Source organism: Mauremys reevesii, linkage group 1, assembly GCF_016161935.1.
Source record: "Mauremys reevesii isolate NIE-2019 linkage group 1, ASM1616193v1, whole genome shotgun sequence".
Classification (NCBI taxonomy): Eukaryota; Metazoa; Chordata; order Testudines; family Geoemydidae; genus Mauremys; species Mauremys reevesii.
In genome coordinates, this window is record NC_052623.1 from 330,556,787 (window position 1) to 330,582,011 (window position 25,225).

At 42.4% G+C, this 25,225-nt stretch overlaps 1 protein-coding gene across 10 annotated transcripts in view; it reads right to left on the bottom strand.

The window, feature by feature from the left end:
- Positions 1–25,225, bottom strand: part of CPNE8 (copine 8) — a 240,245-nt gene that overhangs the window by 31,996 nt on the left and 183,024 nt on the right. For 4 of the 10 annotated variants that reach the window (XM_039515855.1, XM_039515839.1, XM_039515873.1 and 1 more), the window contains 3 exons: positions 23,818–23,945; positions 11,391–11,453; positions 2,970–3,072 (listed from right to left, as the gene is read on the bottom strand). In XM_039515855.1, coding sequence (XP_039371789.1) covers positions 2,970–3,072; positions 11,391–11,453; positions 23,818–23,945 — 294 coding nt within the window. Of the gene's footprint in view, positions 1–2,969; positions 3,073–7,155; positions 7,220–11,390; positions 11,454–23,817; positions 23,946–25,225 lie in introns of those variants that run through there. The other 6 variants (XM_039515849.1, XM_039515880.1, XM_039515902.1 and 3 more) reach the window with 4 other exon arrangements.

The following is a 25,225-nucleotide window of genomic DNA, read 5'->3' on the forward strand; positions in this document are numbered from 1 at the left end:
GGCTGAAGCAGCAGTACTTCGCGCTGTCAGCAGAGGGGGTAGGGATCTCGCAGGAGACTCCTTACCCTCGTTAGAGTCTCGCTTGTGAGACTTTCCCGCTTCGTGCCTCCGCTCCAGGGAGGGTGAAGCGACACTCCCCACCGGTTCTGACCTGGCTGGGGAGCGTGTGGGAGCGGGTTCCACTTTTCCCGTCTCCGACAGTGGCTGCAGGGATTTCTTCATCATAATGATCTTGTGGCGCAGATCCCTATCACGACGAGCTCTTGTTTTGAGGCTCGCACAGTGTTGGCACTTTGCGGGGATGTGGGTGTCCCCGAGGCACTTTACACACTGGGAGTGACCATCTGACCGTGGCATGGAGTCCTGACAGGAGATGCATTTCTTGAAGCCTGAAGCTCCTGCCATTATGAGTTTGAGATAGGCGAGGAAGTGTCTCAAGGGGAGACAAGCCTGAGGTGTTTTTTTTTTTTTTCTAACTAACTAACTAACTATGTAACTATACTAAAGGAAGGGAAACAACTGGGAATTAATTAATAACTATTTCTATGTTTTCTATAGAGATCAGGGAAGAGAAGATAGCGCTGCCCCGAGTCCCGTCTTCAGCCGAGGACGGTTGAGAAGGAACTGAGGAGGGTGTGGGGCGCACGCACCCTGGAAGATTCCAACTGGACGGGAGATACCATCTGGGTGCGTGCGCCCCAACCAGGCACTGCTACCGAAAATCTCCGATCGACAGCGCCGGGACGCACCATCACCTAGAGTGGAGCACCCACAGGGACAGCACTCGAAGAAGAACTAATGCTTTCTTCCTTCCTCTGAGTGATGTGGGGAACCCCCAGCACTTTCCATTGTTATTTTATTAATAGGCTTTACAATTCAGTCACTTGGTGTGCTCCGTCATCTCCTCCCCTAATGATCCTCTGGCCTCAGCCTGATCACATGACACCTTGGGCAGATTGGTAACAGAAATCTGTCACATTTTCTTCAAATGGAGCCATAGTTGCCCCAAGACACATCTTTGGAATTTTTGAACGTATAGCAAATCAGTCAAATGAAACATCACTCTTGAAAAAGCTGCTAGGGAAACCTAATTCAAAGTAGATTTCTTTTTTTTTTCTTTTTTACATGCTCTCAATTGCCTCCCAGCAGAGCACAGATATCCACAATAAAAAACTGAAGCCAATATTCTCAGGAGAGAAGCTGCTGTATACAACTTTAGTATGAATGTTGATCCTATTCTTTTGATAAGTTTGGCAGAAATACTTCCTTAGTTAGTATGACTAAGCCGTTTACTATTAAGGAGGTTGCAGCAGACTTGACTTTTGACAGAGTAATGAAGACCTTTTAGACCTTAGATACAAGTAGGTCTTGATAGGGAATTCCACTCCACTTTAATCATACCCTCATGAGACAAGCGAGAAAGAATTTCATGTCTTCTTCAGTTTTGTACAGTTTTGTTTTTGTTTTGTTTCATTTTAAAAAAAACAAACCACAGCAACTTCTGAAGTTAGATCCTCATTTGTGCATAATTCTGGGAAGCTTAGTTGAGATTCTGAGAGATCTCGCACAAAGCCCCAGCTTTAGAGATTTCTCCTTCTCTTTACAGGATCAAGAGGGAGACTCTCTCATGAAAGTCTTTAAGACTTTGTGCTAGCCTTTAAGATCTGATTGTGAGCAATATTGTTCACCATTCCCTGGGATAAATCCTGAGAGAAAGAGGGAGGAACCCTGTGAAGAGGAGAATGCACCACCATTAGTCTGAAAGGTCACTCTGCAGGTATGTATTCTGCATGTATCCCTTTGGAAAATAGTAGTCACTTTATGACTTGTATGGGACCCCCTGGAGGCTGGAAGGACAGAGAAGGTAGTGTATCTCATTGACAAGAGGATCTGAATCACTCCACCAATTGCTGTTGGGTTTGGGCTGTGTGGGGACCATCCACACAGAATGAAGAGTGGGCTGCAGGCACTGGAGACAACTGAGTATTAGTTACAGAAAGATCACAGGAGCTAGCACCTTTCAAGGCAGATGAGGACTTGCAGGTAAAACCGCTAGTGAGAAGGGACTTGCTCTGTGGCCTTTTAAACCATCTCAGCATATACCTTGCCTCTGTGCTGGCTGAGAGCAGAAATTTCATCCTCCTGGTTGCTATGGGGAAACTTATCTTGCCCTGAGGTTTAGGAGATTCCACGGAAACTTTCCTGCTTGTTCTGGAAGCTGTAGCAATAAGAACCAGAGGGGTTTTGAACATACATACACTTGGTTCCAGGCCACTTATTCTGCCCTTATCCTAGCAAAGGGAATTTCATCTGTGTTGATGTAGACCTTGCCCACACATCAGGTGGGAGCTGAGTTTCTGCAGCCTGCCATCTCTGTCTGCCATTTCTGAGGAGGGAGGGGAAGAGAGGTGCTGTCCTTGAAACCCATCTCAGAAAGTCAAAATAAATTTTAAGTTTAGCACTTTTGAGAAGAAAAACTTCAAAACCAATGAAGAAACTGACTTTAGATAAAAATCTTTACAAAAACATGTGAAGCTATGCTACAAAAGGAGACCTAGAGTCTGCAGTACATGACACTTGGAGGCAAATAATTCTGGAAAGGAGTTTTTTCTAAGGGTTCATCCTGAGCCCAGGCTTATAGTAAAGATCTGGTCTTCTTTCCTAGATTGTAAGACCAGAAGGGACATGATGATAGGGAACAACCATTCCAAAGACCATGTGACATAAAGAGGACTGAGAAGTCACTTATTTCTAGATTGCACAATCAATATATAGTATTAGCTAGAAGACCACAAGTTCCTCAGAGTACTGATTTGATAAAGCTGGTTAAAATTTCACAGTTAGTTTCATTTGGCCTCTATGCCTGGCAATTTTTATTATTTGGAAAGAAGAGTTTACAGTCCAAAATATTAAGACCAGGAAATATACTGCTTATAAAATATAGAAATCCAAGGTTAAATAGAACTTACGTTAACTACTGATTCCTTTGTTTGAGCCATGTCTGAAATAACCCCATCTGTAATAATGAGAAGAACAAAATACTGGGAGCCATCTTTTACCGAGGAAGCATATCTGAAAGAACAACAAAAAAGACCAAAATTATAACAGCAGAAAACCTGTATACAAACAGACTAATATGACAAACTATACTTTTGCAATTCAATTGCTTAAAAAGTAATACTGAGGGTCTATGCTAGACACCCCAACAGAAAAAAGCAATCATCATTAAAACATAGCTGAATACGTTATAACAAAGTAACTCTGGTATTTATGATAATTGTGTGTTAATAGATATCTGCAGAAGCAATTGAACAAAGTTTTCTGTAGCTGCAGAATCAATGAAGTGTGAGAAGTATATTGTCCATTCTGCTGCTCTAACCCATACACAAAGTAGCATCTGGCAGTGCCTTAGAACTGCATCAGTTATTAGGTAGTTATTAGAACTGAGGAAGTGGTTGCTGGGGTGTAATGGGGAAATATTATGGGAAGGGTGCATTATGGTGCATCTAAAATACACCTCTACCTCAATATAACACTGTCCTCGGGAGACAAAAAAAATCTTACTGCATTATAGGTGAAACCACGTTATATCAAACTTGATCTGATCTGCCAGAGTGGGCAGCCCCGCCTCCCCAGAGTGCTGCTTTACCGTGTTATATCCGAATTCGTGTTATATCAGGGTAGAGGTGTAATTAGGAATCAGCACACTATATGAAGATCTAGTTAAACACCGGGAATGTTTGTGGGTCATATGCAACAATTTGCTATATTCTGTACCAGCAGTTCTAACACCTGAAATTAGCCATCCCTTTACATGACCTGTGAAGATTGTGTTGGATCCATCTCTGAGGAGTATGCAAAAGCTTCATCAGCACAAGATACCAAAATGACTACTTTTTCTTGGGCAGCAGAACTAGCAACAGTTAGTCTGCATCAAGAATATGAGTATGATGCAGTTTCAATATGGAATGCCATAACTAGTAAATATCCCTTGCTCCAGCCTGCAGCTAAAGGTTATTTTACAAGTTAATACATAAGGCACTACATATGATAGTTTACACACAGACTCACACAGTTTTATTCTACTTTATAGACAGACTTTATTTAGAAATACAGAGAAACAATTAATTATTTGCTCAGGAATCTGTTTTAGCTAAATTACCTGGTCCAGATCATGTGCCCTAGATCAATACACAGAGGGAACCTTCTGTGTGAAGCTCTCTCTTATATTATTTAGAAATTAGACCTCAGTCACCTTCACAGAAGCATCTTTCCCCTCAGAAGTCTCACCAGATATAGGGGCTATACTGAGGGAGGATGCAGAAGAGATGCACATCATCTCTCCTATACCCAATGTGGAATCTCCAAAGAAAGTAGTACACTCTCCAGGCTGTATTACTTCGTCTCATGAATCCACTCCACCTGGGGGCACTGTGGTTAGAGGGAGGCACTGGGAGTGTGATGAGCCAGGCTACCAGGGATACATCAGAGTTAAAGTCAAAGTCAATGCAAAGGTGTAGGAAAGCACGGAGATCCTTGGGATTCTGCCAAGTTTAGGGTTCTGTCATTTTCATGATAGGTAAACCCTGTTCTCCCCCCAAAAGGAGAACTCTGCAGAAGCATCCCCATGGAGATTTTCTTCCATAGTGACTTCTCCTTTTGGTTTTAACATGCAAGGGTATGATCTTGGCCTCTGTTATTTATCTGTCACACTATAATGCATAATTTCATAGTTGGTCCCATGTGGATTATGAGCCCATACAATAGCACAAAGTAGTACAGTACTATAAAAATGAAGTAGGTAATATATATGTGGAACAACGTTTCACTCACTAGTGTCTAGAGTAATTTAAAAAAATATTTTCTTTAAATCTCCTACCCTGGTCTTCATTCTTTAAAATGTACATCAATGTAGTATATTAAATTAATTTATATTTAAAAAATCCTAAGAACTAGGGATGTGCATACAAAATTCAACTAGTCTCATGAACTTTCATTGTTGTAACCTTCATCCTCTCAAATCCCCTCCATACTGCTTTTGTTTTTGCTATGTTAAATCTAAGCACTTTGTATTAAGGACCTGACAGTTTATTTGTTTGGAAAGTACCATTTGTCAAAATTAGTTGATTAATACAAGTTGAAGAAACTGAAAATTGTATCTTCTTTTCCTTTAGTACTGCTCAGTGTAACTGACAATACGCATTTTTTGGCGTGAGCTGGGTTGAAAGAGCTTTCTCAGAAATTGACTTGTTTCTCAGGAATGACAGTTTGTCAAAGAGTTTCTGCAATGGCATAAAAACAATTGAAAAAACAGTTGCAGAGGTGTAAGTGGTAGCTGCATGTTCCTTACTCTAACCACTGGTCTTGTCATTGTAGATTTTTACAAACTGAGAATACTATGTGTAGGATTCAAAATATAAAGCTGTTTTAGATAGTCAACTCAATTGTCAACTCAGATTTACAGGTAGGCTGTTCAAAAAGAATGGCTAGGAATCTGACTTTTCTTTACTACCATGGAATAGTAGCGGTTTAAATGACCTATCCTGAAACTAAAGTATTTTATTTATTCTGTACACCTAAGCTAACATAGTTTTTGTGGAATGCTCAAGAAATCTAGAAAACAAAACATTTTCAGCAAAAATGGTTAAGCTCCTTGCTTAATTAATACTGATTTTTAGAATCAATTTTATCTTGTAGCTCCCTCCTATTCGTTTGCAATCTCTATTTTGTTAGGATCTGTCACATATTTAAGAACTTCAAATGCAGTAATTCTCTCATTTTTTGGTACTGTTGTTCCAGCAGTTCTCAACTTGAAGGATAAGCTCCCCTGGTGGGGAGGATGAGGTTGTTGTAGGAAAGAAGCCTTAATATTGATATAAAAATGACTATTAATAAAAAATATAATTTATTCTTCAAATGTTATATCATTACAAACTTGTTTGTGCCTTTACTGAATTTTAAGAGATACCTATAATTATGTTATACCCAGGATGCTTGGACAATATCACAATACATGCTTACGTTTTTGGTTATTTTTGTTATGAAATGTCAGGGTAATTTAAAGAAATTCAAAAGGTTTTTGTTTTTTGTCATCCAGGGACAAGCCAAGCAGCAGAGAAGATAATCCCTCATTGGCCATAAAACCATGCTTACTACATCAAAGTGTTTACGCAGTATTTAAAATGACCTCAATCCCTCCACAAGACCCCATCGCTATCAGTACAAATGAAGTGAAAAAGAGGGTCTAGCCACAATGAAGAAAGGGAAGGCAGCTTGCAAAGACAGCATCCCCGCAGAATTTCTTCATCAACTAAGCCACAGGGAACTCCAATGGCTGATGAAACTGTACATCAAAACAGTGGAATCTGGATGTATCTCAAAAGCCTGGCGGGAGGCAATAGTCATTGTCATACGCAAACTGGGCAAGCCGACTGATGACCTAGAAAGTTATAGACTGATATCATTCCGGTGCACTACCTATAAACTCCTGGAACATATCATTCTCCAGAGAATTAGTCTTCTTGTCAAGTCAGTGATCCCCAAAGAACAAGTGGGATTCTGGCCTAAATGCTGTTGTTGTGACCATGTTTTGGCCATTGTAACACATATTAAGGCCGGATTCCAGAGGAAATTTAAGATCAGCACAGACTTTGTAGACCTGTCATTGGCCCACAGTACAGACTGGATTAAAAACCTGATGCTAAAGCTCACAAGGATCATCCCCTGCTGCAAAACACTACACCTACTATGGACGATGCTGAGCAATAGGTTGCTACATTGCCCAGGTGGACATGAAGTCAGTTCACTCTAGTTCCTCAATAATGCACTGCCACAAGGCTCAGTACTCGCGCTGATGCTTTTCAATGTTTACAAGAGTGACATGCCTCCAAGCAAATTTGCATATGTGGATGACCTTGCCCTGGCAATACAAGCAGCCACCTTCTGTGACATCAAGTCCACCCTGCACAGGGACTTACACACCAGGGAAGAATATTTCCGGAAATGGAGGCTCAAGCCAAATACTCACAAAACAGTCACTTAATTCCATCTTGATAACAAGAATGCTAAGCGCACCCTGAAAGTTACCTTTGGCGACACTGTGCGACATGATACCACTCCAACCTATCTCAGAGTAAAGTTGGATTGCACACTAACCTTCCACAACCATCTGAAGAAGGTAGCTGTCAAGATGAAGACATGGGTCAACATAGTCCAGAAACTGGAAAGAACAAGTTGAAGAGCATCAGCATCCCAGTGTTATGGACATCAGCGACTGTAGTCAAGTACTGTGCACAGCTATGGACCGGAAGTAGCCATTATTGACTTGTTGATGTCCAACTAAATACTGCAATGTGGTGCATCACTAGAACCCTCAATTTGACCTCAACACCTTGGCTGCCAATGCTGTTGCACATTCCTCCCCCTTCCATTCGATGTGATGCCAGGAACCCTTTGGGAATTCCAGAGGATCATGGAAAATGAACACCTTCCCATCCACCAGGGCCTTAACAATGTCCATCACCACCACCTGAAGTCGCGTAATCTCTTTTGGGCCCACACATTTAACCTTCAACAATCCAACTTCAACCCTGATGAAGCCTGGAAAGCTGAATGGAGTTCACAAGAAGACACATATAAACACCTCATGAAAGAGCTGATGCAGAAGATCCCTGGCTTTGATCTCCCATGAAGCTCATGGGCAACTCTAAACTGCATCTGCACAAACTATGACAGATGCGGATACTTGCTGTACAAATGGAAAATTAAAGACTCTCCAGTATGCGACTGATCACCCAGAACAGACCATGGAACGTATAAAAACTCAATGCCCAATTCACAAATATGAAGGGGACATCACAGCAAGAGACTGCTATTCCAGACACAATTATCTGGCTTAACCATCTAAATGTAAAATTATAGTTATTGCTCTACATTTACATCAGCCATACAAAGAAGAATACAGCTTTTATATCTCCTATTTTGTTTTAATGCTATACTTTAATATTATGATGTAAAAGATGTACTGTTATTGCAATTTGTGCTTCGCATAAGATATTTAATAGGAATTTTACTTGTAAGTTGTAAATGCCATAAATGGCAGGTCCTAAATCCAAGGGCAATTTTGGTCAAAGGGCAAAAGAGCATATTCTCAAAGAACAGGACATTTCTCCTTTTAAAAGGCCCACTAGTCTGGTTTAGACATGATCTTTGTCTCAATAAAAATTTTTTTAAAAAAAGTTTTATGTTTTAGAGAAAGGCCTGGTAGCATTAAAAAAAAAAAATAGATGTTTTTGGTTCAGATTATTCCAAAGAGAAATATAGGGATCTGTTATCAGAGCTATAAACTAAGACACAGAAGTGGGCCTTTTCTTTAGATCCTCCTCCATTTTGCAAGAAAAAGCATCAGTTAAAACACCCACAAAATTCATATCGATATACATTTCTTTTACAAACACTCTAAAGTTTTCATTCTTCAAATTAAGAAAACAATTATGGTTGAAAATGTTGGTTCCTCTTAGCTGAGGCTTGCCTACTCAATGAGTGGTGCAATAGAGGGCTGTGAATTCTAGTATGCCCTTAAATTTCTTAGTGTGCTTTAATGTAGCACTGTTTGAAATGGGACTACATTAACGTGCACTAGGGACCATTTAGTGCATGCCAGCACATCCACGCAGGCCAGTTAGTGTGCAATACACTAGTGCACACTTGAATTTATATGCCTCTAGTGCAGGTCCACACACCATGAAGACAAGCCCTAACTCATTTGGTGCAACTGTCTTGTTTTATTTCTGAAAAACTTAAATTGCTAAGCTTATTTTGAAATGTATATTTGCAAATATTTTGTATCATAGCTTCTAATGATATATAAATAATAAAAAGCAGTATGTACCAACTTGGAATCTAATGACCATGTTAACTGGTTGCTAACTACAAGAAGCCATGTAAGTATAGAATATTTATATTAATTGGGAAAATAATTAGTTATTTTGACAGTGCTTAAGCAACTCCTTCACCCAACTCAGAAAGAGAATCGCATCTCCAAGACTTAAGAAAAGACAATGACTTATTTAAAGACTATTCTAGTCTGAAGACTCTCTAAGAATTAAGTAAGTTTAAAAGACTATTATAAGAACTAAAAGCTTTTATATAGAGAACAGGAATGCTTGGACTTTTTGAAAACAGAAATTCAATTTATTTATTAAATACTAACAAACCTGAAGAAATAGCTCAGAAAGTGGACTAAATAAAGGAAAGCATTAAATCTCAACTTTAAAAAATGTTCTGATAATTTCCTGCCACAGAGACAAAAGCAGTTTAACTATCAAATTCAGGTAAAGTTATAACCCTAATGCATATGCATTAATGGACTACAGAAGATAAGCTCCTAAGGATACCGCATGAAGATACCGAGTGAACATAAGAATGAAAACAACTAATTTAAACCCAGCCAAGCCCTAAAAAATAGGTATGTCTTGCACCACCAACAAAATTATCAAAGAAGAGTATAAAATCTCTGTAATAAACAAGCAGTGTGCACTTTGCTCCCATCCTCAACTTTACAGCAGATCATCACAGTTCATCTGGCAAGCAAACAGCAACTGCCAAATTAAAAGAATAGTCACTGAGCAGCATCAAGAAGAAACAACCCTCCAGTTCAGAAACATCCCCAGGTCTTCAACATGAATTGGTGAGATGGAAATTAGCCATAGCATTGCCAAGGAATTAGATCTGAATTTTCTTGGAATAAATTTAATGGAATATTGAAATGCTATTCTAATTTAAGATATTAACAACTTTTCCTGCTAAAACACCAAATGTTGAGGATTAGACCAGGTAATTCTAGTTAGGTCTAATATTGGTAAACAGAGAACTAATGGGATGTAATTCAGATTAAAGTTCTTAATGTTCATTAAGTTTTACTCACCTTTGCGCATTTATAAACTATTTAGGTAATTATGGTAAACCAAACAGAACTCACCTACCCTTAAACAAAATAATTGTGCTGATCTATAAACTGTTTTAATTACTCAAGATATACTAAGACTGGACTCTACTCATTTTGGGAAATAATATACTTTGGTCTTAACTTCCAAAGAGAAGAGTGCTTCCACCAGAGACAGGCCCAATCTTAAAGGTGTAAGAACTCTGGCAAAAGCTTTCCACAGAGTCACATACAGAAGAGATTGCAATTTCATGTTCTGTTTTCTGTGGTTTTGTATATTTTATTTTCCTTTCTTTAAAAATAAAATAACCACAGTTAATTATTGTGATAATTTTCTAGTTTTTAACCAGGGTGTCCCCTAAGAGCCCCATATGCCAAATATAGCAGGAGTCACATTCCTAAATTGGCATTCAGAGATTGAGTTTATTATAAGCTGACCCACCATTTCTTTTTTAGACATTGTTTCTCTAAACATGTCAATCCTTTATTGGATAAAATTACTTGGTCTAGCAACTTAAAGAAACCCACTTTCACTCTCACAGGTGGCAGGGTGAGAAGAGGGACATCAGCTAGTTCATATTCCCTGTCCTGTGGTTTTCTGTTGAAGTACATTTGCAATCAGCTGATCTTCTTCAGATCCCAGGAACATTACATTACTGCACGGTGACTTCTTTGAAGTGCAGTGTGCCTGGCACCTCCTGGGACTAGCCGTGGGAACTGGTAGGAAGTGGAGTGCATCTAGATAGGATCTATTCCATGCAATTGAATGAGGGGATGAAAAAAAAAATTGAGAACTTCTGCCACTTACCAAGCTATGCATGTGGATTTTCACCTTAATGATTTTTCTACAACTGTTTATTTATTTAAAAAAAAAAAAACAGTAGACAAATCTCTTGCAATAAAGTAAAAAGGACCAACCAGCCTACACTTTCTGTTCCGATTTTATCTGGGGAAAAAAAAACACTATAGATTCTTCACTTATATGTACAGATGTGCATCACTGTGTAGCTTATAAAATAAATTATGTTTGTGCATACGTGCAAAATAGCAGTGGTTTTTGAATGCGCTTTAATGCATACCTGAATATCTACTAGCAGGATTAAGAATTTGGCAATTCTTAATGCCATTATAAAATCCTTTTTATACCATGCCACACCAGTGATAGAGACAGATCTTGCTATTACTTCTATTTGCTATATCTGTATTTTGCTATGCAAAAAACTAGTTAAAGTAGCTGATTTTTATATTATGTAAAATCTATTAATTCAGTCTCTTATGCGGACTTTACAAATGAGAATTCTTATATTTTAATTTGTTCTTGGCTTCTTCAGTTCAACACCACAGAAGACTTCCTTATATTGGCTGACAGGTATGATATTGCACTTGACTTTAAGCCTTGAATGCATAAACAGGGGAATCTCAAGTAGGAGCGGTAAGGTTATTTTACCTCTGTATTTCACATGGTGTGACTGCTGCTGGAACAGCGTATTGAGTTCTGGTGTCCACAATCCTAGAAGGATGTTGATAAATTGGAGAGGGTTCAGAGAAGAGCCACAAGAATGATTACAGCATCAGAAAACATGCTTTACAATAATAGTGTAATAGAACTCTGTTTAGCTTAACAGAGAGAAGGTCAAGGGGTGACTTGATTACAGTTTGAAGTACCTACACAGAGAACAAATATTTAATAACAGGCTCTTCAGTCTAGCAGAGAAAGGTATAATGTGATCCAATGTCTGGAAATTGAAGCTAGACAAATTCAGACTCGAAATAAGGTAAATTATTACAATTACGGAAGGTTAGTAAATGTCTTCTCTTCTTTGAGTGCTTGCTCATGTCCATTCCAATGTAGGTGACTCCCAAAGATGTAGGAGGTGGGTTCAGAGTTCAAGAACAAGCAGACTGTAGCACCACTCTGCCAAATCGTCTCTGGCTTGCTGCCTGATGGCATAGTGAGTTGTGAAGGTGTGGACACAAGACCATGTTGTTGCTCTACAGATATCATGGATGGGAATCTGTGCCCCATCACAGCTGAAGACACTTACACCCTTGTGGAATGTGCTGTCGGGACTGGAGCAGGGACTTTTGCCAGGTTGTAGCATGTGTAGATACAAGAAGTGATCCACGATGAAATTCTCTGGACTAAGACTGGGAGGTCTTTCATCCTGTCAGCCACTGCCACAAAGAACTGAGAAGTCTTCCTAAATGATTTGGTTCTTTCTATGTAGAAGGCCAGTGCTTGCCTGACATCTAGTAAGTGGAGCCTCTGCTCCTGGCTACTTGTGTGCGGTTTTGATTACAAGACTGGGAGAAAAAACGTCCTGGTTATTGTGGAACTGTGACACTACCTTTGGGAGGCTGGGTGAGGGCGCAGCTGGACTTTATCCTTGAAGAAGACTGTGTATGGGGGCTCTGACGTGAGGGCCCTAATCTCCAAGACCCTCCTGGCTGAGCGGAGGGCCACCTTCCACAACAAGTAAAGAGCACATTGACCTGGGCTTGAATGGGGGTCCTGTGAATCTTGACAGTACCAAGGTAATGTCCCAGGGAGGGATCAGCTGCTGCACTTGTGGGTACAGCCTATCCAGTCCCTTAAGAAAGTGGCTACAGAATGACTAGAAAAAATGGACCTACTGTTCACCCCTGGGTGAAAAGCTGAAATTTCTTCCAGGTGTACTTTAACTGAACATACCAATAGCCCTTGTTGTTTCAGATGTAGCAAACAGCTCAGAATACACAGTGCTGATGTTTGGGAGAGCAAGACCTCTTTCTGCACTGAACAGATCAAGAACCTTTTCCATTTTGCCAGGTATATGGCCATGGTGAGTGGCTTTCTGCTCCCTAAAAGAACTTCTTAAACTGGACCTGAGCATGTTAGCAATGCATCCTAGAATACTCAAGGAGCTGACTGAGGAGATATGTGAGCCATTGGCAATTATCCTTGAAAAGTCATGGAAGATGGGAGATATTCCAGAAGATTGGAACAGGGCAAATATAGTGCCCATCTATAAAAAGGGAAATAAGGACAACCCGGGGAATTACAGACCAGTCAGCTTAACTTCTGTACCCGGAAAGATAATGCAGCAAATAATTAAGAAAACAATTTTCAAACACCTGGAAGATAATGAGGTGATAAGTAACAGTCACCATGGATTTGTCAAGAACAGATTGTGTCAAACCAACCTGTTAGCTTTCTTTGACAGGGTAACAAGCCTTGTGGATTGGGGGGAAAACGGTAGATGTGGTATATCTTGACTTTAGTAAGGCTTTTGATATCGTCTCACATGACCGTCTCATAAACAAATTAGGGAAATACAACCTACATGGAGCTACTGTAAGGTGGGTGCATAATTGGTTGGAAAATTGTTCCCAGAGAGTAGTTATCAGTGGTTCACAGTCATGCTGGAAGGGCATAATGAGTGGGGTCCTGTAGGGATCGGTTCTGGGTGTGCTTCTGTTCAATATCTTCATCAATGATTTAGATAGTACACTTAAAGTTTGTGGACAATACCAAGCTGGGAAGGGTTGCAAGTGCTTTGGAAGATAGGATTAAAATTCAAAATGATCTGGACAAACTGGAGAAATGGTCTGAAGTAAATATGATGAAATTAAATACGGAAAATGCGAAGTACTCCACTTAGGAAGGAACAATCAGTTGCACACATACAAAATGGGAAATGACTGCCTAGGAAGGAGTACTGCAGAAAGGGACCTGGGAGTCATGGTGGATCACAAGCTAAATATGAGTCAAAAGTGTAACGCTGTTGCAAAAAAAAAAGCAAACATAATTCTGGGATGTATTAGCAGGAGTATTGTAAACAAGACACAAGAAGTAATTCTGCCACTCTACTCTGCACTGATTAGGCCTCAACTGGAGTATTGTGTCCAGTTTTGGGCACCACATTTTAGGAAAGATGTGGACAAATTGGAGAAAGTCAAGAGAAGAGCAACAAAAATGATTAAAGGTCTAGAAAACATGAACTCAAAGGGAAGATTGAAAAAATTGGCAAAAAAAACAGGAGTACTTGTGGCACCTTAAAGACTAACAAATTTATTTTAGCATGAGCTTTCGTGAGCTGCAGCTCACTTCTTCGGATGCATAGAATGGAACACACAGACAGGGGATATTTATACATACAGAGAACATGAAAAGGTGGAAGTATGCATACCAACAGGCAGAGTCTAATCAATTGAGATGAGCTATCGTTAGCAGGAGGAAAAAAAACTTTTTGAAGTGATAATTAAGATGGCCCATAGAAGGTGTGAGGAGAACTTAACATAGGGAAATAGATTCAATTGGTGTAATGACCCAACCATTCCCAGTCTTTGTTTAGGCCACAGTTAATAGTATCTAGTTTGCATATTAATTCAAGTTCAGCAGTTTCTCTTTGGAGTCTGTTTTTGAAGTTTTTTTGTTGCAAAATTGCCACCTTCAAGTCTGTCACTGAGTGGTTAGAGAGGTTGAAGTGTTCTCCCACTGGTTTTTGAATGTTATGATTCCTGATGTCAGATTTGTGTCCATTTATTCTTTTGCGTAGAGACTGTCCGGTTTGGCCAATATACATGGCAGAGGGGCATTGCTGGCACATGATGGCATATATCACGTTGGTAGATGTGCAGGTGTACGAGCCCCTGATGGCGTGTCTGATGTGATTAGGTCCTACGATGGTGTCACTTGAATGGATATGTGGACAGAGCTGGCATCGGGCTTTGTTGCAAGGATAGGTTCCTGGGTTAGTGTTTATGTTGTATGGTGTGCGGTTGCTGGTGAGTATTTGCTTCAGGTTGGGAGGCTGTCTATAAGCGAGGACTGGCCTGTCTCCCAAGAACTGTGAGAGTGAAGGATCATCTTTAAGGATAGGTTGTAAATCTTTGATGATGCGCTGGAGAGGTTTTAGTTGGGGGCTGTAGGTGATGGCTAGTGGTGTTCTGTTATTTTCTTTTTTAGGCCTGTCCTGTAGTAGGTGGCTTCTGGGTACTCTTCTGGCTCTGTCAATCTGTTTTTTCACTTCAGCAGGTGGGTATTGTAGGTTTAAGAATGCTTGATAGAGATCTTGTAGGTGTTTATCTCTGTCTGAGGGATTGGAGCAAATACAGTTGTATCTTAGAGCTTGGCTGTAGACAATGGATCGTGTGGTGTGTCTGGGATGGAAGCTGGAGGCATGTAAGTAAGTATAGCGGTCAGTGGGTTTCCGGTATAGGGTGGTATTTGTGTGACCATCGTTTATTAGCACAGTAGTGTCTAGGAAATGGACCGCTTGTGTGGATTGGTCTAGGCTGAGGTTGATGGTGGGATGGAAATTGTTAAAATCTCGGTGGAATTCCTCGAGGGCTTCTTTTCCATGAGTCCAGATGATGAAGATGTCATCAATGTAGCACAAGTAGAGTAGGGGCGTTAGGGAACCAGAGTTAAGGAAGAGTTGTTCTAAGTCAGCCATAAAGATGTTGGCATACTGAGGGGCCATGCGGGTACCCATAGCAGTGCCATTGACTTGAAGATGTATATTGTCCCCAAATGTGAAATAGTTGTGGGTGAGGACAAAATCACAAAGTTCAGCCACCAGGTTAGCCGTGATATTATCGGGGATACTGTTCCTGATGGCTTGTAGGCCATCTTTGTGTGGAATGTTAGTGTAGAGGGCTTCCACATCCATAGTGGCCAGAATGGTGTTTTCTGGAAGATCACTGATGGATTGTAGTTTCCTCAGGAAGTCAGTGGTGTCTCGAAGATAGCTGGGAGTGCTGTATGTATAAATATCCCCTGTCTGTGTGTTCCATTCTATGCATCCGAAGAAGTGAGCTGCAGCTCACGAAAGCTCATGCTAAAATAAATTTGTTAGTCTTTAAGGTGCCACAAGTACTCCTGGTTTTTTTGCGGATACAGACTAACACGGCTGCTACTCTGAAACCTGAAAAAATTGGGTTTATTTAGTCTGTAGAAGAGAAGACTGAGAAGGGACATGGTAACAGTTTTCAAGTACATAAAAGGTTGTTACAAGGAGGAGGGAGAAAAACTATTCTTCTTAATCTCTGAGGATAGGACAAGTAGTAATGGGCTTAAATTACAACAAGAGCGGTTTAGGTTGGACATTAGGAAAAACTTCCTAACTGTCAGAGTGGTTAAGCACTGGAATAAATTGCTTAGAGAGGTTGTGGAATCTCCATCATTGAAGCAGGTTGGACAAACACCTGTCAGGGATGGTCCTGATAATACTTAGTCCTGCCTTGAGTGCAGGGGACTGGACCAGATGACCTCTTGAGGTCCCTTCCAGCTCTATGATTCTATGTTACCTCCAAGGGATTCAGCCATGAAGATTCCAGGCTGTGAGATGGAGGGACTTGAGGTTTGGATGATGTAAGCGTCCGTGATCCTGAGATATTAGATCTGGAAATGGACGTAGGGTGATTGGTGTTTCCACTGAGAAGTCCCGAAGAGTGGTGAACCAGTGCTGATGTGGCCAGGCTGGTGAGATCAGGCTCAGGCTCGCTCTTTCCCTTCTGGCCTTCAGCAGGACATTGTGTGTGAGAGGAATGGGAGGGAATGCATAGAAGAGATGGTCCTTCCAAGTGAGAAGAAATGTCTGATCGAGCCCACATGGTGATTCTGAAAAGAAAAGAACAGAACTGCAGACACTTTCTGTTGCACTTCGTTACAGGCCTATCTGAGGATTTCCCCACCTCTGGAACATATCCCTCACGACACCTGGGCGAATGGACCACTTGTGATTAGAGAAGGATCTGCTGAGACAATCCACTAACTCGTTTTGGGCCCCTGGAAGATAGGATGCTTTGAGGTGTATCGAGTGGGTTATGCACAATTCCCAGAGACAGAGAGCTTCCTGGCATAGGTGAGAGGATCACGCTCCACCCGGTTTATACAGAACATCACTGTCATGTGTCTGTAAGCATCAACATATACTTGCCTTCCAGATGGGGCTGGAACATTTGGCAGGTGAGGCACACCGCTCTGAGTTCTCTCACATTGATGTGTAGCAAGAGCTCCTCCTGGGACCAGAGGCCTTGAGTCCTGAGGATCCTCAGGTGAGCTCCCCAACCCAGCATGGAAACATTGGTGACTAGAGACATTGACAGCTGAGGTTTTGTGACTGGAACACCTGTGCATACTACCCCTGGATCCAGCTACCATAAGAGGGAGGCAATCAGCGAAGTGGGGAATTGTGACCACCCTGTCCAAGCGATTCTGACCTGGTCGGTACCCTGACACTGGCCAGGCCTGAAGAGGTTTGAGTTGCAACGTCATGCACTTCACCACATATGTGCATGATGCCATATGCCCCAAGAACTTCAGGCAGTTTCTCACTATGGTGATAGGTAGCTCTTGGAGGCTTTCTATGATCTAGTTTAGGGTCTGGAATCTGGCATCCAGTAGAAAGGATCTGGCTTGGACTGAATCGAAGACTGTCCCTATGAATTCTAGCCTCTGGATGTGAGAGTGTCGATTGCTGCATGTTTAACAAAAGCCCTAACTTCTGGAAGGTTAACAGTAACAATCGTATGTCTGCCTTCACCTGAGCCCAGGTCCGACCTCTGATCAAGCAGTCGTTGAGGTCAGGGTACACTTGCACCCTTTGTTTTCTTAGGAAGGTCACAACCACTGCCATGCACTTCCTGAAAACCTGAGTGGCTGCTGACAGGCCGAATGGAAGAACTGTGAATTGGTAGTGTACTTGACCCTCAATGAAATGAAGGAATCTTCTATGGCCTTGGAAGATTGAAATATGAAAATAGGCATCCTTTAAGTTGAAGATGGCATACCAGTCTCCTGGATCCAGATTGGGGATAATGGAGGTCAAGGAGACCCTGTGGAACTTTAGCTTCTTCATGAATTTGTTGAGGTTTTGTAGGTCCAGTATGGGTCTGAGACCGCTGTTGGCCTTCGGGAATATTGGGAATAAAACCCCTTGCTCTTTAGCTCTGGAGGAACCTCCTCTACTGCTTCCACTTGCAGGAGCATTTGCACTTCTTGAATCAGAAGTTTCTTATGAGAAGGCTCCCTGAAGAGGGACATGAAGGGAGGGTTGGAAGGACGAGAAGAACTGAACTCCAGAGTGTATCCCAGTCCTATCATGTGTATCACCCAGCGATCTGAGTGATATGGGCCCATGCCCAATAGAAATGGGATAGCTGGTCCATGTAAATCAGGGCAGTTGGATCCAGACACTGTCCTGGTACGGCATCCTTGGATGCACCCTCAAAAGGCCTGTTTAGAACAGATGATTGTCTGCAGGCCCAGCTCCTTTCGGAAAGAGGCCTCCTCTTGTAGCTCCTGCCATGCCTCCTATTATAATCCTGCCTCGATTGAGGCTCAGAAATGAGGCAGAGTTTGGGGCTTAAAATACTTTCTCAATGGGGCTGGTGTGTGCAGTCCCAGCGACTTCCCAGTAACTCGCCCTGGAGTTCTTCAAGCTGTGGAGCTTGGAGTCTGTCTGCACCAAAAAGAATGACATGCCCTCAAATGGGAGGCCCTGGATAGTTTGCTGTACTTCATGCAGGAGACTCAAGGCCTGCAGCTACGAGCGTCTTCTCATAGCCATAGCTGAAGCCATGATCCAAGTAACAGTGCTACTTGTGCCACCGCTCTGCCTTCCTTGACTAGAACTGAGAACTCGGCCCTGAATTCCTGTGGCAGCAACTCCTTAAATTTTGTCATTGCACCCCAGGAGTTAAAGTCATAATGGCTAAGGAGCACCTGCTGGTTGGCAATATGAAGTCGGAGCCTCTTTGGAGTAGATCTTTCTGCCAAAGAGGTCCAGCTTCTTGGTGTCCTTTGCCTTGGGGGGTAGGTCCCTGGTGCCCCTGCTTCTCCCACTAGCGACCCTGGAGGAAGATCAGTATATAGTTAGTTAAAGCCCTTCCGTGGTACAAAATATTTCCTCACTACCCTTTTTGCCATGGGTTGAAAGGAGGCTGGAGTTTGACATGGTGCCTTAACAGGCTCTAGGATGGCACTATCCAGAGGCAAAGCTACCCGTGAGGGGACCAAAGGAGTCAAGATGTCCACTAGGGCATGGGAGGTCTCTGCAAACTCCTCCACCTGGATCCCCAGGTTTTGGGCTAACCTCCTTAGTAGATCTTGGTGCACCCTGTGGTCATCCTGTGTGAGTGAATGCACATTCCCACTACCACTGTATTCGAGGAGGAGGAAAAGGATGCTAGGACCGGTACCAGGCTTTGCTCCTGTCCATCAGCACCTAGCAGACCCCATGGTGCAGGTTCCTGAGATATGGTACTGGGCTCAGTACCTGGGCCCTGTTCCTGTACCACAGGAAGAGGTGGTGGGCCTCTACCCTCTGATGCAACAGAGTATGACCTCCTTGACTGAGATTCTTGGGTCTTATGAAAAGCCAAAGGAGTCCAAAATAGCCACTGCACAGGCATCGGTGTCTGTGCCAGCCAGGTCATTGGTGGAAATCCCCTGGCCCATATCCGCCATCGGGTACTGTTGGTCAGACCGGTGCCGGCTCCTGTGGGAGCTATAGGATTCCGGCTCTGAATCTGAGGGCGAGGATTCACTTCCCGATGACCATGGGGGAGTGGTGCCAGATGGTACCAGTGAGTGGTGCCAAAAGGGGGGGCGACTGGTGCTGCGGCATCAATTGCCGGTTTCCCCTTCAACGGCACCTGGGGCCTCAGTGCCTTAGCTGCTCTCGCCTGCAGCACTGGTTCACGCCTGGTGTAGGATGGCGGTACAGTAGGGAAATCAGGTCCTGTGCTGCCTGGAACGCCTCTGGTATAGATGGAAGTGCCAGTCCTGTGCTCCTATGGCTCTCTCTCAGAGGAGAGTCCAATGGCACCCTTTGGTCTCTTTCTTTCTGGCTACAGGGTTTGAACCCTTTACAAACCCTGCAGCAGTCACACAGGTGAGATTCCCCAAGGTACTTGAGGCAAGCTGAGTGGGGGTCACTAATGGGCATAGGCTTGTGGCAAGCCTCACATGGCATGAAGCCCTTAGACCGAGGCATGCCCCTGTGCCAGGGATGGGGAGAATCCCATTAAGAGGGGTCCTACTTTATTACTACCAACTAATACTAACTGTAGCAATTAACTACTAATTTTTCAACTATATGCAGGAAAAACAAAGTCTATCAGGGAGAGTACTTGCAAGAGGAAGAACGAGAAGCAGCTCCAGCAACCATGACAGGTGGAAAGAAGGAACTGAAAGGGTGGCAGGTTGGCAGATCCCTATATACGGTGCCATGAGGGGCACCAGAGACAATCTGATGGATACCACTGACGGAAAAAACTTTCTGGCAGTGGTACATGCAGCACACGCACAGCTACACTGGAATGGACAAGAGCAAGCACTCAAAGAACATCATAAATATTGGTAAAGGATGAAGTCTACTGTGATATGAAGATACTCCTCCTGTAAGATTACTGGTGCTAAAGCTTTTGGATGAACTCCTAATATTACTGATTGGAGGTAGATTATCTATACCTTGTATATTACTGTCTTTTGTATGGCTGATCATGATCCCAAAACTGCATGATTTGTCCTCCACAGAGTCATTCTGAACTTGAGATTCTGGGTGCAGGAAAAAACACCTTCTCCTCTCTATTCTACCTTGAACTTCAAGGTTAATCTGAGTGATGATATGGTGAAAAAGAGAATGAACATTTACAGAAATAGTCCTACTGAGGATCTTGGACAGGACCAGTAAGAGGAAGAGGGATCAGGAATATGTGGCTGCTGTGGAGTGTCCTCTGCTTATCTTCTCTGCCAGCTGGTCGTCTAGCTTTCCCATCTCAATCCCTTAACCTCTGAGGGAATGGTGAGGGGAAGTTCCAGGCACTGCTGGGTTGTATGGTGTCCTTTCCAACAGAACAGGGCAACTAGGGAGGGGTGAGAGGGGCAGCTGCTCAGGGCACAGAGCTGGCATGGGTGCAAAAATGGGGCAGCACAAGATTGGGCTCAGCAGCATCAGCCCCCTGTCGCAGTTACTCCCTCCAGTGCCCTCCAAATATCCCCCAAATGTCCCTCCCAGCACATACAAACCCCTCCAGGATCCCCTCCCCGTTAGTGTGCTTTATTTGGAAGTTTGAAATATGGTAACCCTAGGGGTTGCTCTGTTCTCACGGCCTTGGTTTCTGGATATGGCAGGAGCAAATTCACCTGCCAGCAGCTGCCTGCCCCCAGCTCCTGGGCTGGGCACCAGGCTCACATGGCTGAGCTCAGGCTGTGTGACTGTGAGCCCAGCAGCCAAGGGGAGCAAGGCGCGGTTCCACTGTGTGTAGGGAGTGTGGTGAGAGTGACCTGGCTGCAATGGCAGGCCCCTGGGCAGCGAGTGGGGTGTGACTGGGCTGCTGTGAGGCAGGTGCCCAATGGGAATGAGTACTCCTTCAGGAGCATCTTATGGCAGCCAGGCTTCATGGACAGGGGCTGGTTTCAGGGGGTGTTGATGGCTGGCACCAAGCTCCTTCGGGGCAGAGACAAGAAGGTTTCAGGAGCTCGGCGCAGTGCCACCACTCTGCCTAGAAAGCACTCAGCTGCGCAGAGGTGGCCTGACTAGGGGAAACAGGGCAGGGAGGGCTGCCGGGCAGCCAGCCAGCACTCCGGCTTCCACAGCACAAAGAGCCAGGGGCCTGAGCAGACTGGGTGGCTCCCACCAGCTTCCGATCTGCTGGCCCCTGGCAGAAGGCAACAGTTTTCAAACAGTGGGGTGCATCTCACATGGAAGGTGTGCCCCACAGTTTGAAAACAGCAGTGCTAAATGGGAGGCAGAATTTGGGGAGGGGAAGAGGGGGGATGTGATCCTGCATGCCCCCCACATGGCACCTCTAGGGGGCACAAATATGATTGATCACCACAGGTGCTAAAATGCTTTGTTACAGCTCTGCAACAGAGACCATCCCCGGCTACAGGAAGCACAAACCTTTCCTGCACTAATGACTTGACTTTTTGGCCATCATCCTTATTTTTCGTTTTAGTTTTTTTCAGAAATGCAGGAGTACTTCTGATGACAATGTTATGACACTACAACATCCCTTCCCCAATTAGCAGAAAGACAAACAGATCTGAGAGTTCATTTAATAAGGTGCCAATCAGCCACACTGGAGATTAAAGCATGTATCAACTCAGTAGAATTCTTAACTGGTATATTTCTCATCTCTCTCATGTTTTGGAGGAAAGGGACCAACTTTTCTCTACTACATAACTTAGTTTGGTGAAGTCAGAAGTTATAAAATATATCCCCTCTTAAATGGAAAAAATTGTTCCTAACATACAGATAAGAAACAATAGTTCAGAAAGATTCCAAGCACCTTCTCACTTCTCTGTTGAATATATTTATTCTGTTTTTTCTAACTTTTCTTTAAGAGTTTTCTGGATTTTCACTGAACAAGAAATTTTCAAAATATAAAATTTTCAACATTTTGTGTTTTCCTCTTTCTGTGCCTTTTTTCCTTTCTGCCACCGAATGAGATAGTGTGCGCTTCTCTAGATTTTTTTTCCATTGTTCTTTTTTTCCATTTCTCTCTTTTTAATTAAATTTTTCCTTTCCCCCCCTCTAACTTCTCAAATCTACTCAACCTCGGCAAAGTTAGAGAAGCAAAAGGAAAATTAGTAAAGTTCAACTAACCAACCCACCCAACCCCTGAATGTTATTCATATTATTGTATTCTGTAGCAAAAAAGGGAAAAAAGAAGATGGGGGGCGGGGGAGGAAGAGAGGAAATGAACATTTTAAAACTCAAAATAAAAAAAAAAAGTTTGGTAAAAACTTAATTTTTCCACTTAGGACCTTGTAAAACAAACAACTACAAAAATTGGAATTTTTTTGTGTGAAATGTTTTTCCATTTTTCAGACAACTAATTGTAACATACTTTGTTTTTCCTCAAAATAGGTGAAGGTGCTGAAACAGCAAAATGAGACAAATGAAAAATAAAAATTTAATAAAATTTAATCTCCTAAAATGTCATTTTATCAGATCAGATGCCAGATCCTCAGCTGCATAAGATTATCTACTTACCAAGGAGGAGAGGAGAAGAGCAAAGATGGGTTTAAGCCACCTTTGCATACACCATGCCCTCAGTATAAATCTGAATCAGACTGAGATCGGTTCCAAATTATGCTGGCTTGTAATGGCCACCAAAGAGCCCTTACACTGGCCAGGTATCACCAAAGCGCAACACACTCCAGTCACACCCCTTCTCAACTGCACCCCACTAAGCTGGCCTCTAGGGCAGCCAGAGACTCCTCAAGGGCCAAACTAAGGCAGCTTTCGAGGTCCTCTGTGCTTCTGGAGTAGAACAAATGGGCTTGGAGAGGGTCCAGGACCTGTCTTTATTACACAATAGTACAGTATGCATCATAGAATCAGAGTATCAGGGTTGGAAGGGACCTCAGGAGGTCATCTAGTCCACCCCCCTGCTCAAAGCAAGACCAATCCCCAACTAAATCATCCCAGCCAGGGCTTTGTCAAGCCTGACCTTAAAAACCTCTAAGGAAGGAGATTCCAGCACCTCCCTAGGTAACCCATTTCAGTGCTTCACCACCCTCCTAGTGAAAAAGTGAGGCTAAATTCCCTCTTCAGTGAAACAAGTTTAACTGAAAGGAGACCGAGGATCCCTATGTTTACTGTACAGAATGTTATAAAAGAAATTACTATTTGAATAATTTAATTATTTGAGAAACAATATATAATTATATATGGAAAGACCACATGCTAATGATTGCACATGAAGGCAGAAAATTAAGATTTAACTTTCAACGTTAACTCTATTTCCAGACAACTGAATGCTTGATTTTTCAACATTAATGTCCTACTATTGTTTGTCCTTTCAATGGAATAATTATATTGGTAATATGATGTCAATGTATTCGGTTTCTCCAAAGCAACTGTTGGAACACTTACCTTGCTACATGATTAATTACTGGAGCAAAGTTTGTTGGTCCATAAAGCTGTACAGATTTTAAACTTCTATAATATGCCTCCATTACACCATCAATTCCATTGCAATAGGGATTTTGAGGGTTTCCATTCTAAAAAGTTGAAGAAAATTGGATAAGACTGTATATTTCAGTTATTAATCAATCAAAATAATCATTATCACAATATACAGAGAAAGTTCTAATATGGTATTTAACTGAAGATCTTGTGTTCCTTTGAGGCATGAAGCAAAAGACTAATATTGTATGAAGTGTTGTTGCAGCTGTGTCGGTCCCAGGATATTAGAGAGAGAGAAGGTGGGTGAGGTAATACCTTTTATTGGATCATGTTTTGGAATATATTACTACTTAATAATATCTTATTTAAAATATTTCAGGAAAAATAATATGGTGGCCAGACCCCAATGTAAATACAGTTGTCATAAATATAGGGGGAAGGGTAGCAACCTTTATGTATGCTTGGCAACCGTACTGGATTGCCTTACCTGTAAAGGGTTAAGCAGTTCAAATAACCTAGTTGGCACCTGACCAGAAAGACCAATGAGAAAAGAAGATACTTTCAAATCTGGGGAGAAGGATTTGTTTTTGTTGTGTGTGTTGTTCCCTCTCCGGATGAAGGGAGAAGCCAAGCAGGTACAATATCTCCTGAAAATATACCTGGAATAATCCATCTAAAACCACAGAAACTGTGAGTAGGGCAAGGAAATGCATTAGGTTATCTTTTGTTTGTCTTGTGAATTTTCCCATGCTACAGAGGTAGTTTCATTTCTGTTTTTGTAATTGTGAAGCTGAGCCCAGAGGGGAATCCTCTGTGTTTTAAATCCTCTGTATATTACCCTGTAAAGTTACCTTCCATTCTGATTTTGCAGGTGTGATTCTTTTACTTTTTTCTTTAGCAATAAAGGTCTTCTTTAAAGAACCTGATTGATTTCAGTGTCCTGAAGACAAAGGGTCTGGTCACATTGCTAAGACAACTGGTTGGTATATTATTCTCAAGCCTCCTCAGGAAAGGGGGTGAAAGGGTTTGGGGGGACAGGGATTCCAAGTGATCCTTCCCTGAATTTTTGTGTAAACCACTTGATGGTGGCAGCAAAATACCATACAAGGACAAAGGAAAGGAATTTGTGTCTTGGGGATGTTTTAACCTAAACTGGCAGAATATAAGATTAGGGGGTTTTTCATGCAGGTCCCCACATCTGTACCCCAGAGTTCAGTGTGTGTGTGTGTGTGGGGGGGGGAACCCTGACAACAGTATACAAGTGTAAGGGAAGCTGTAGTTTTTATTGGCTTCAGTATTCTGCTATGTACTGGGCAAACTGATCCTGAGCACGTATTGGACCTAGTGCATAAGGGGGACAAATGGGACCTGTGAG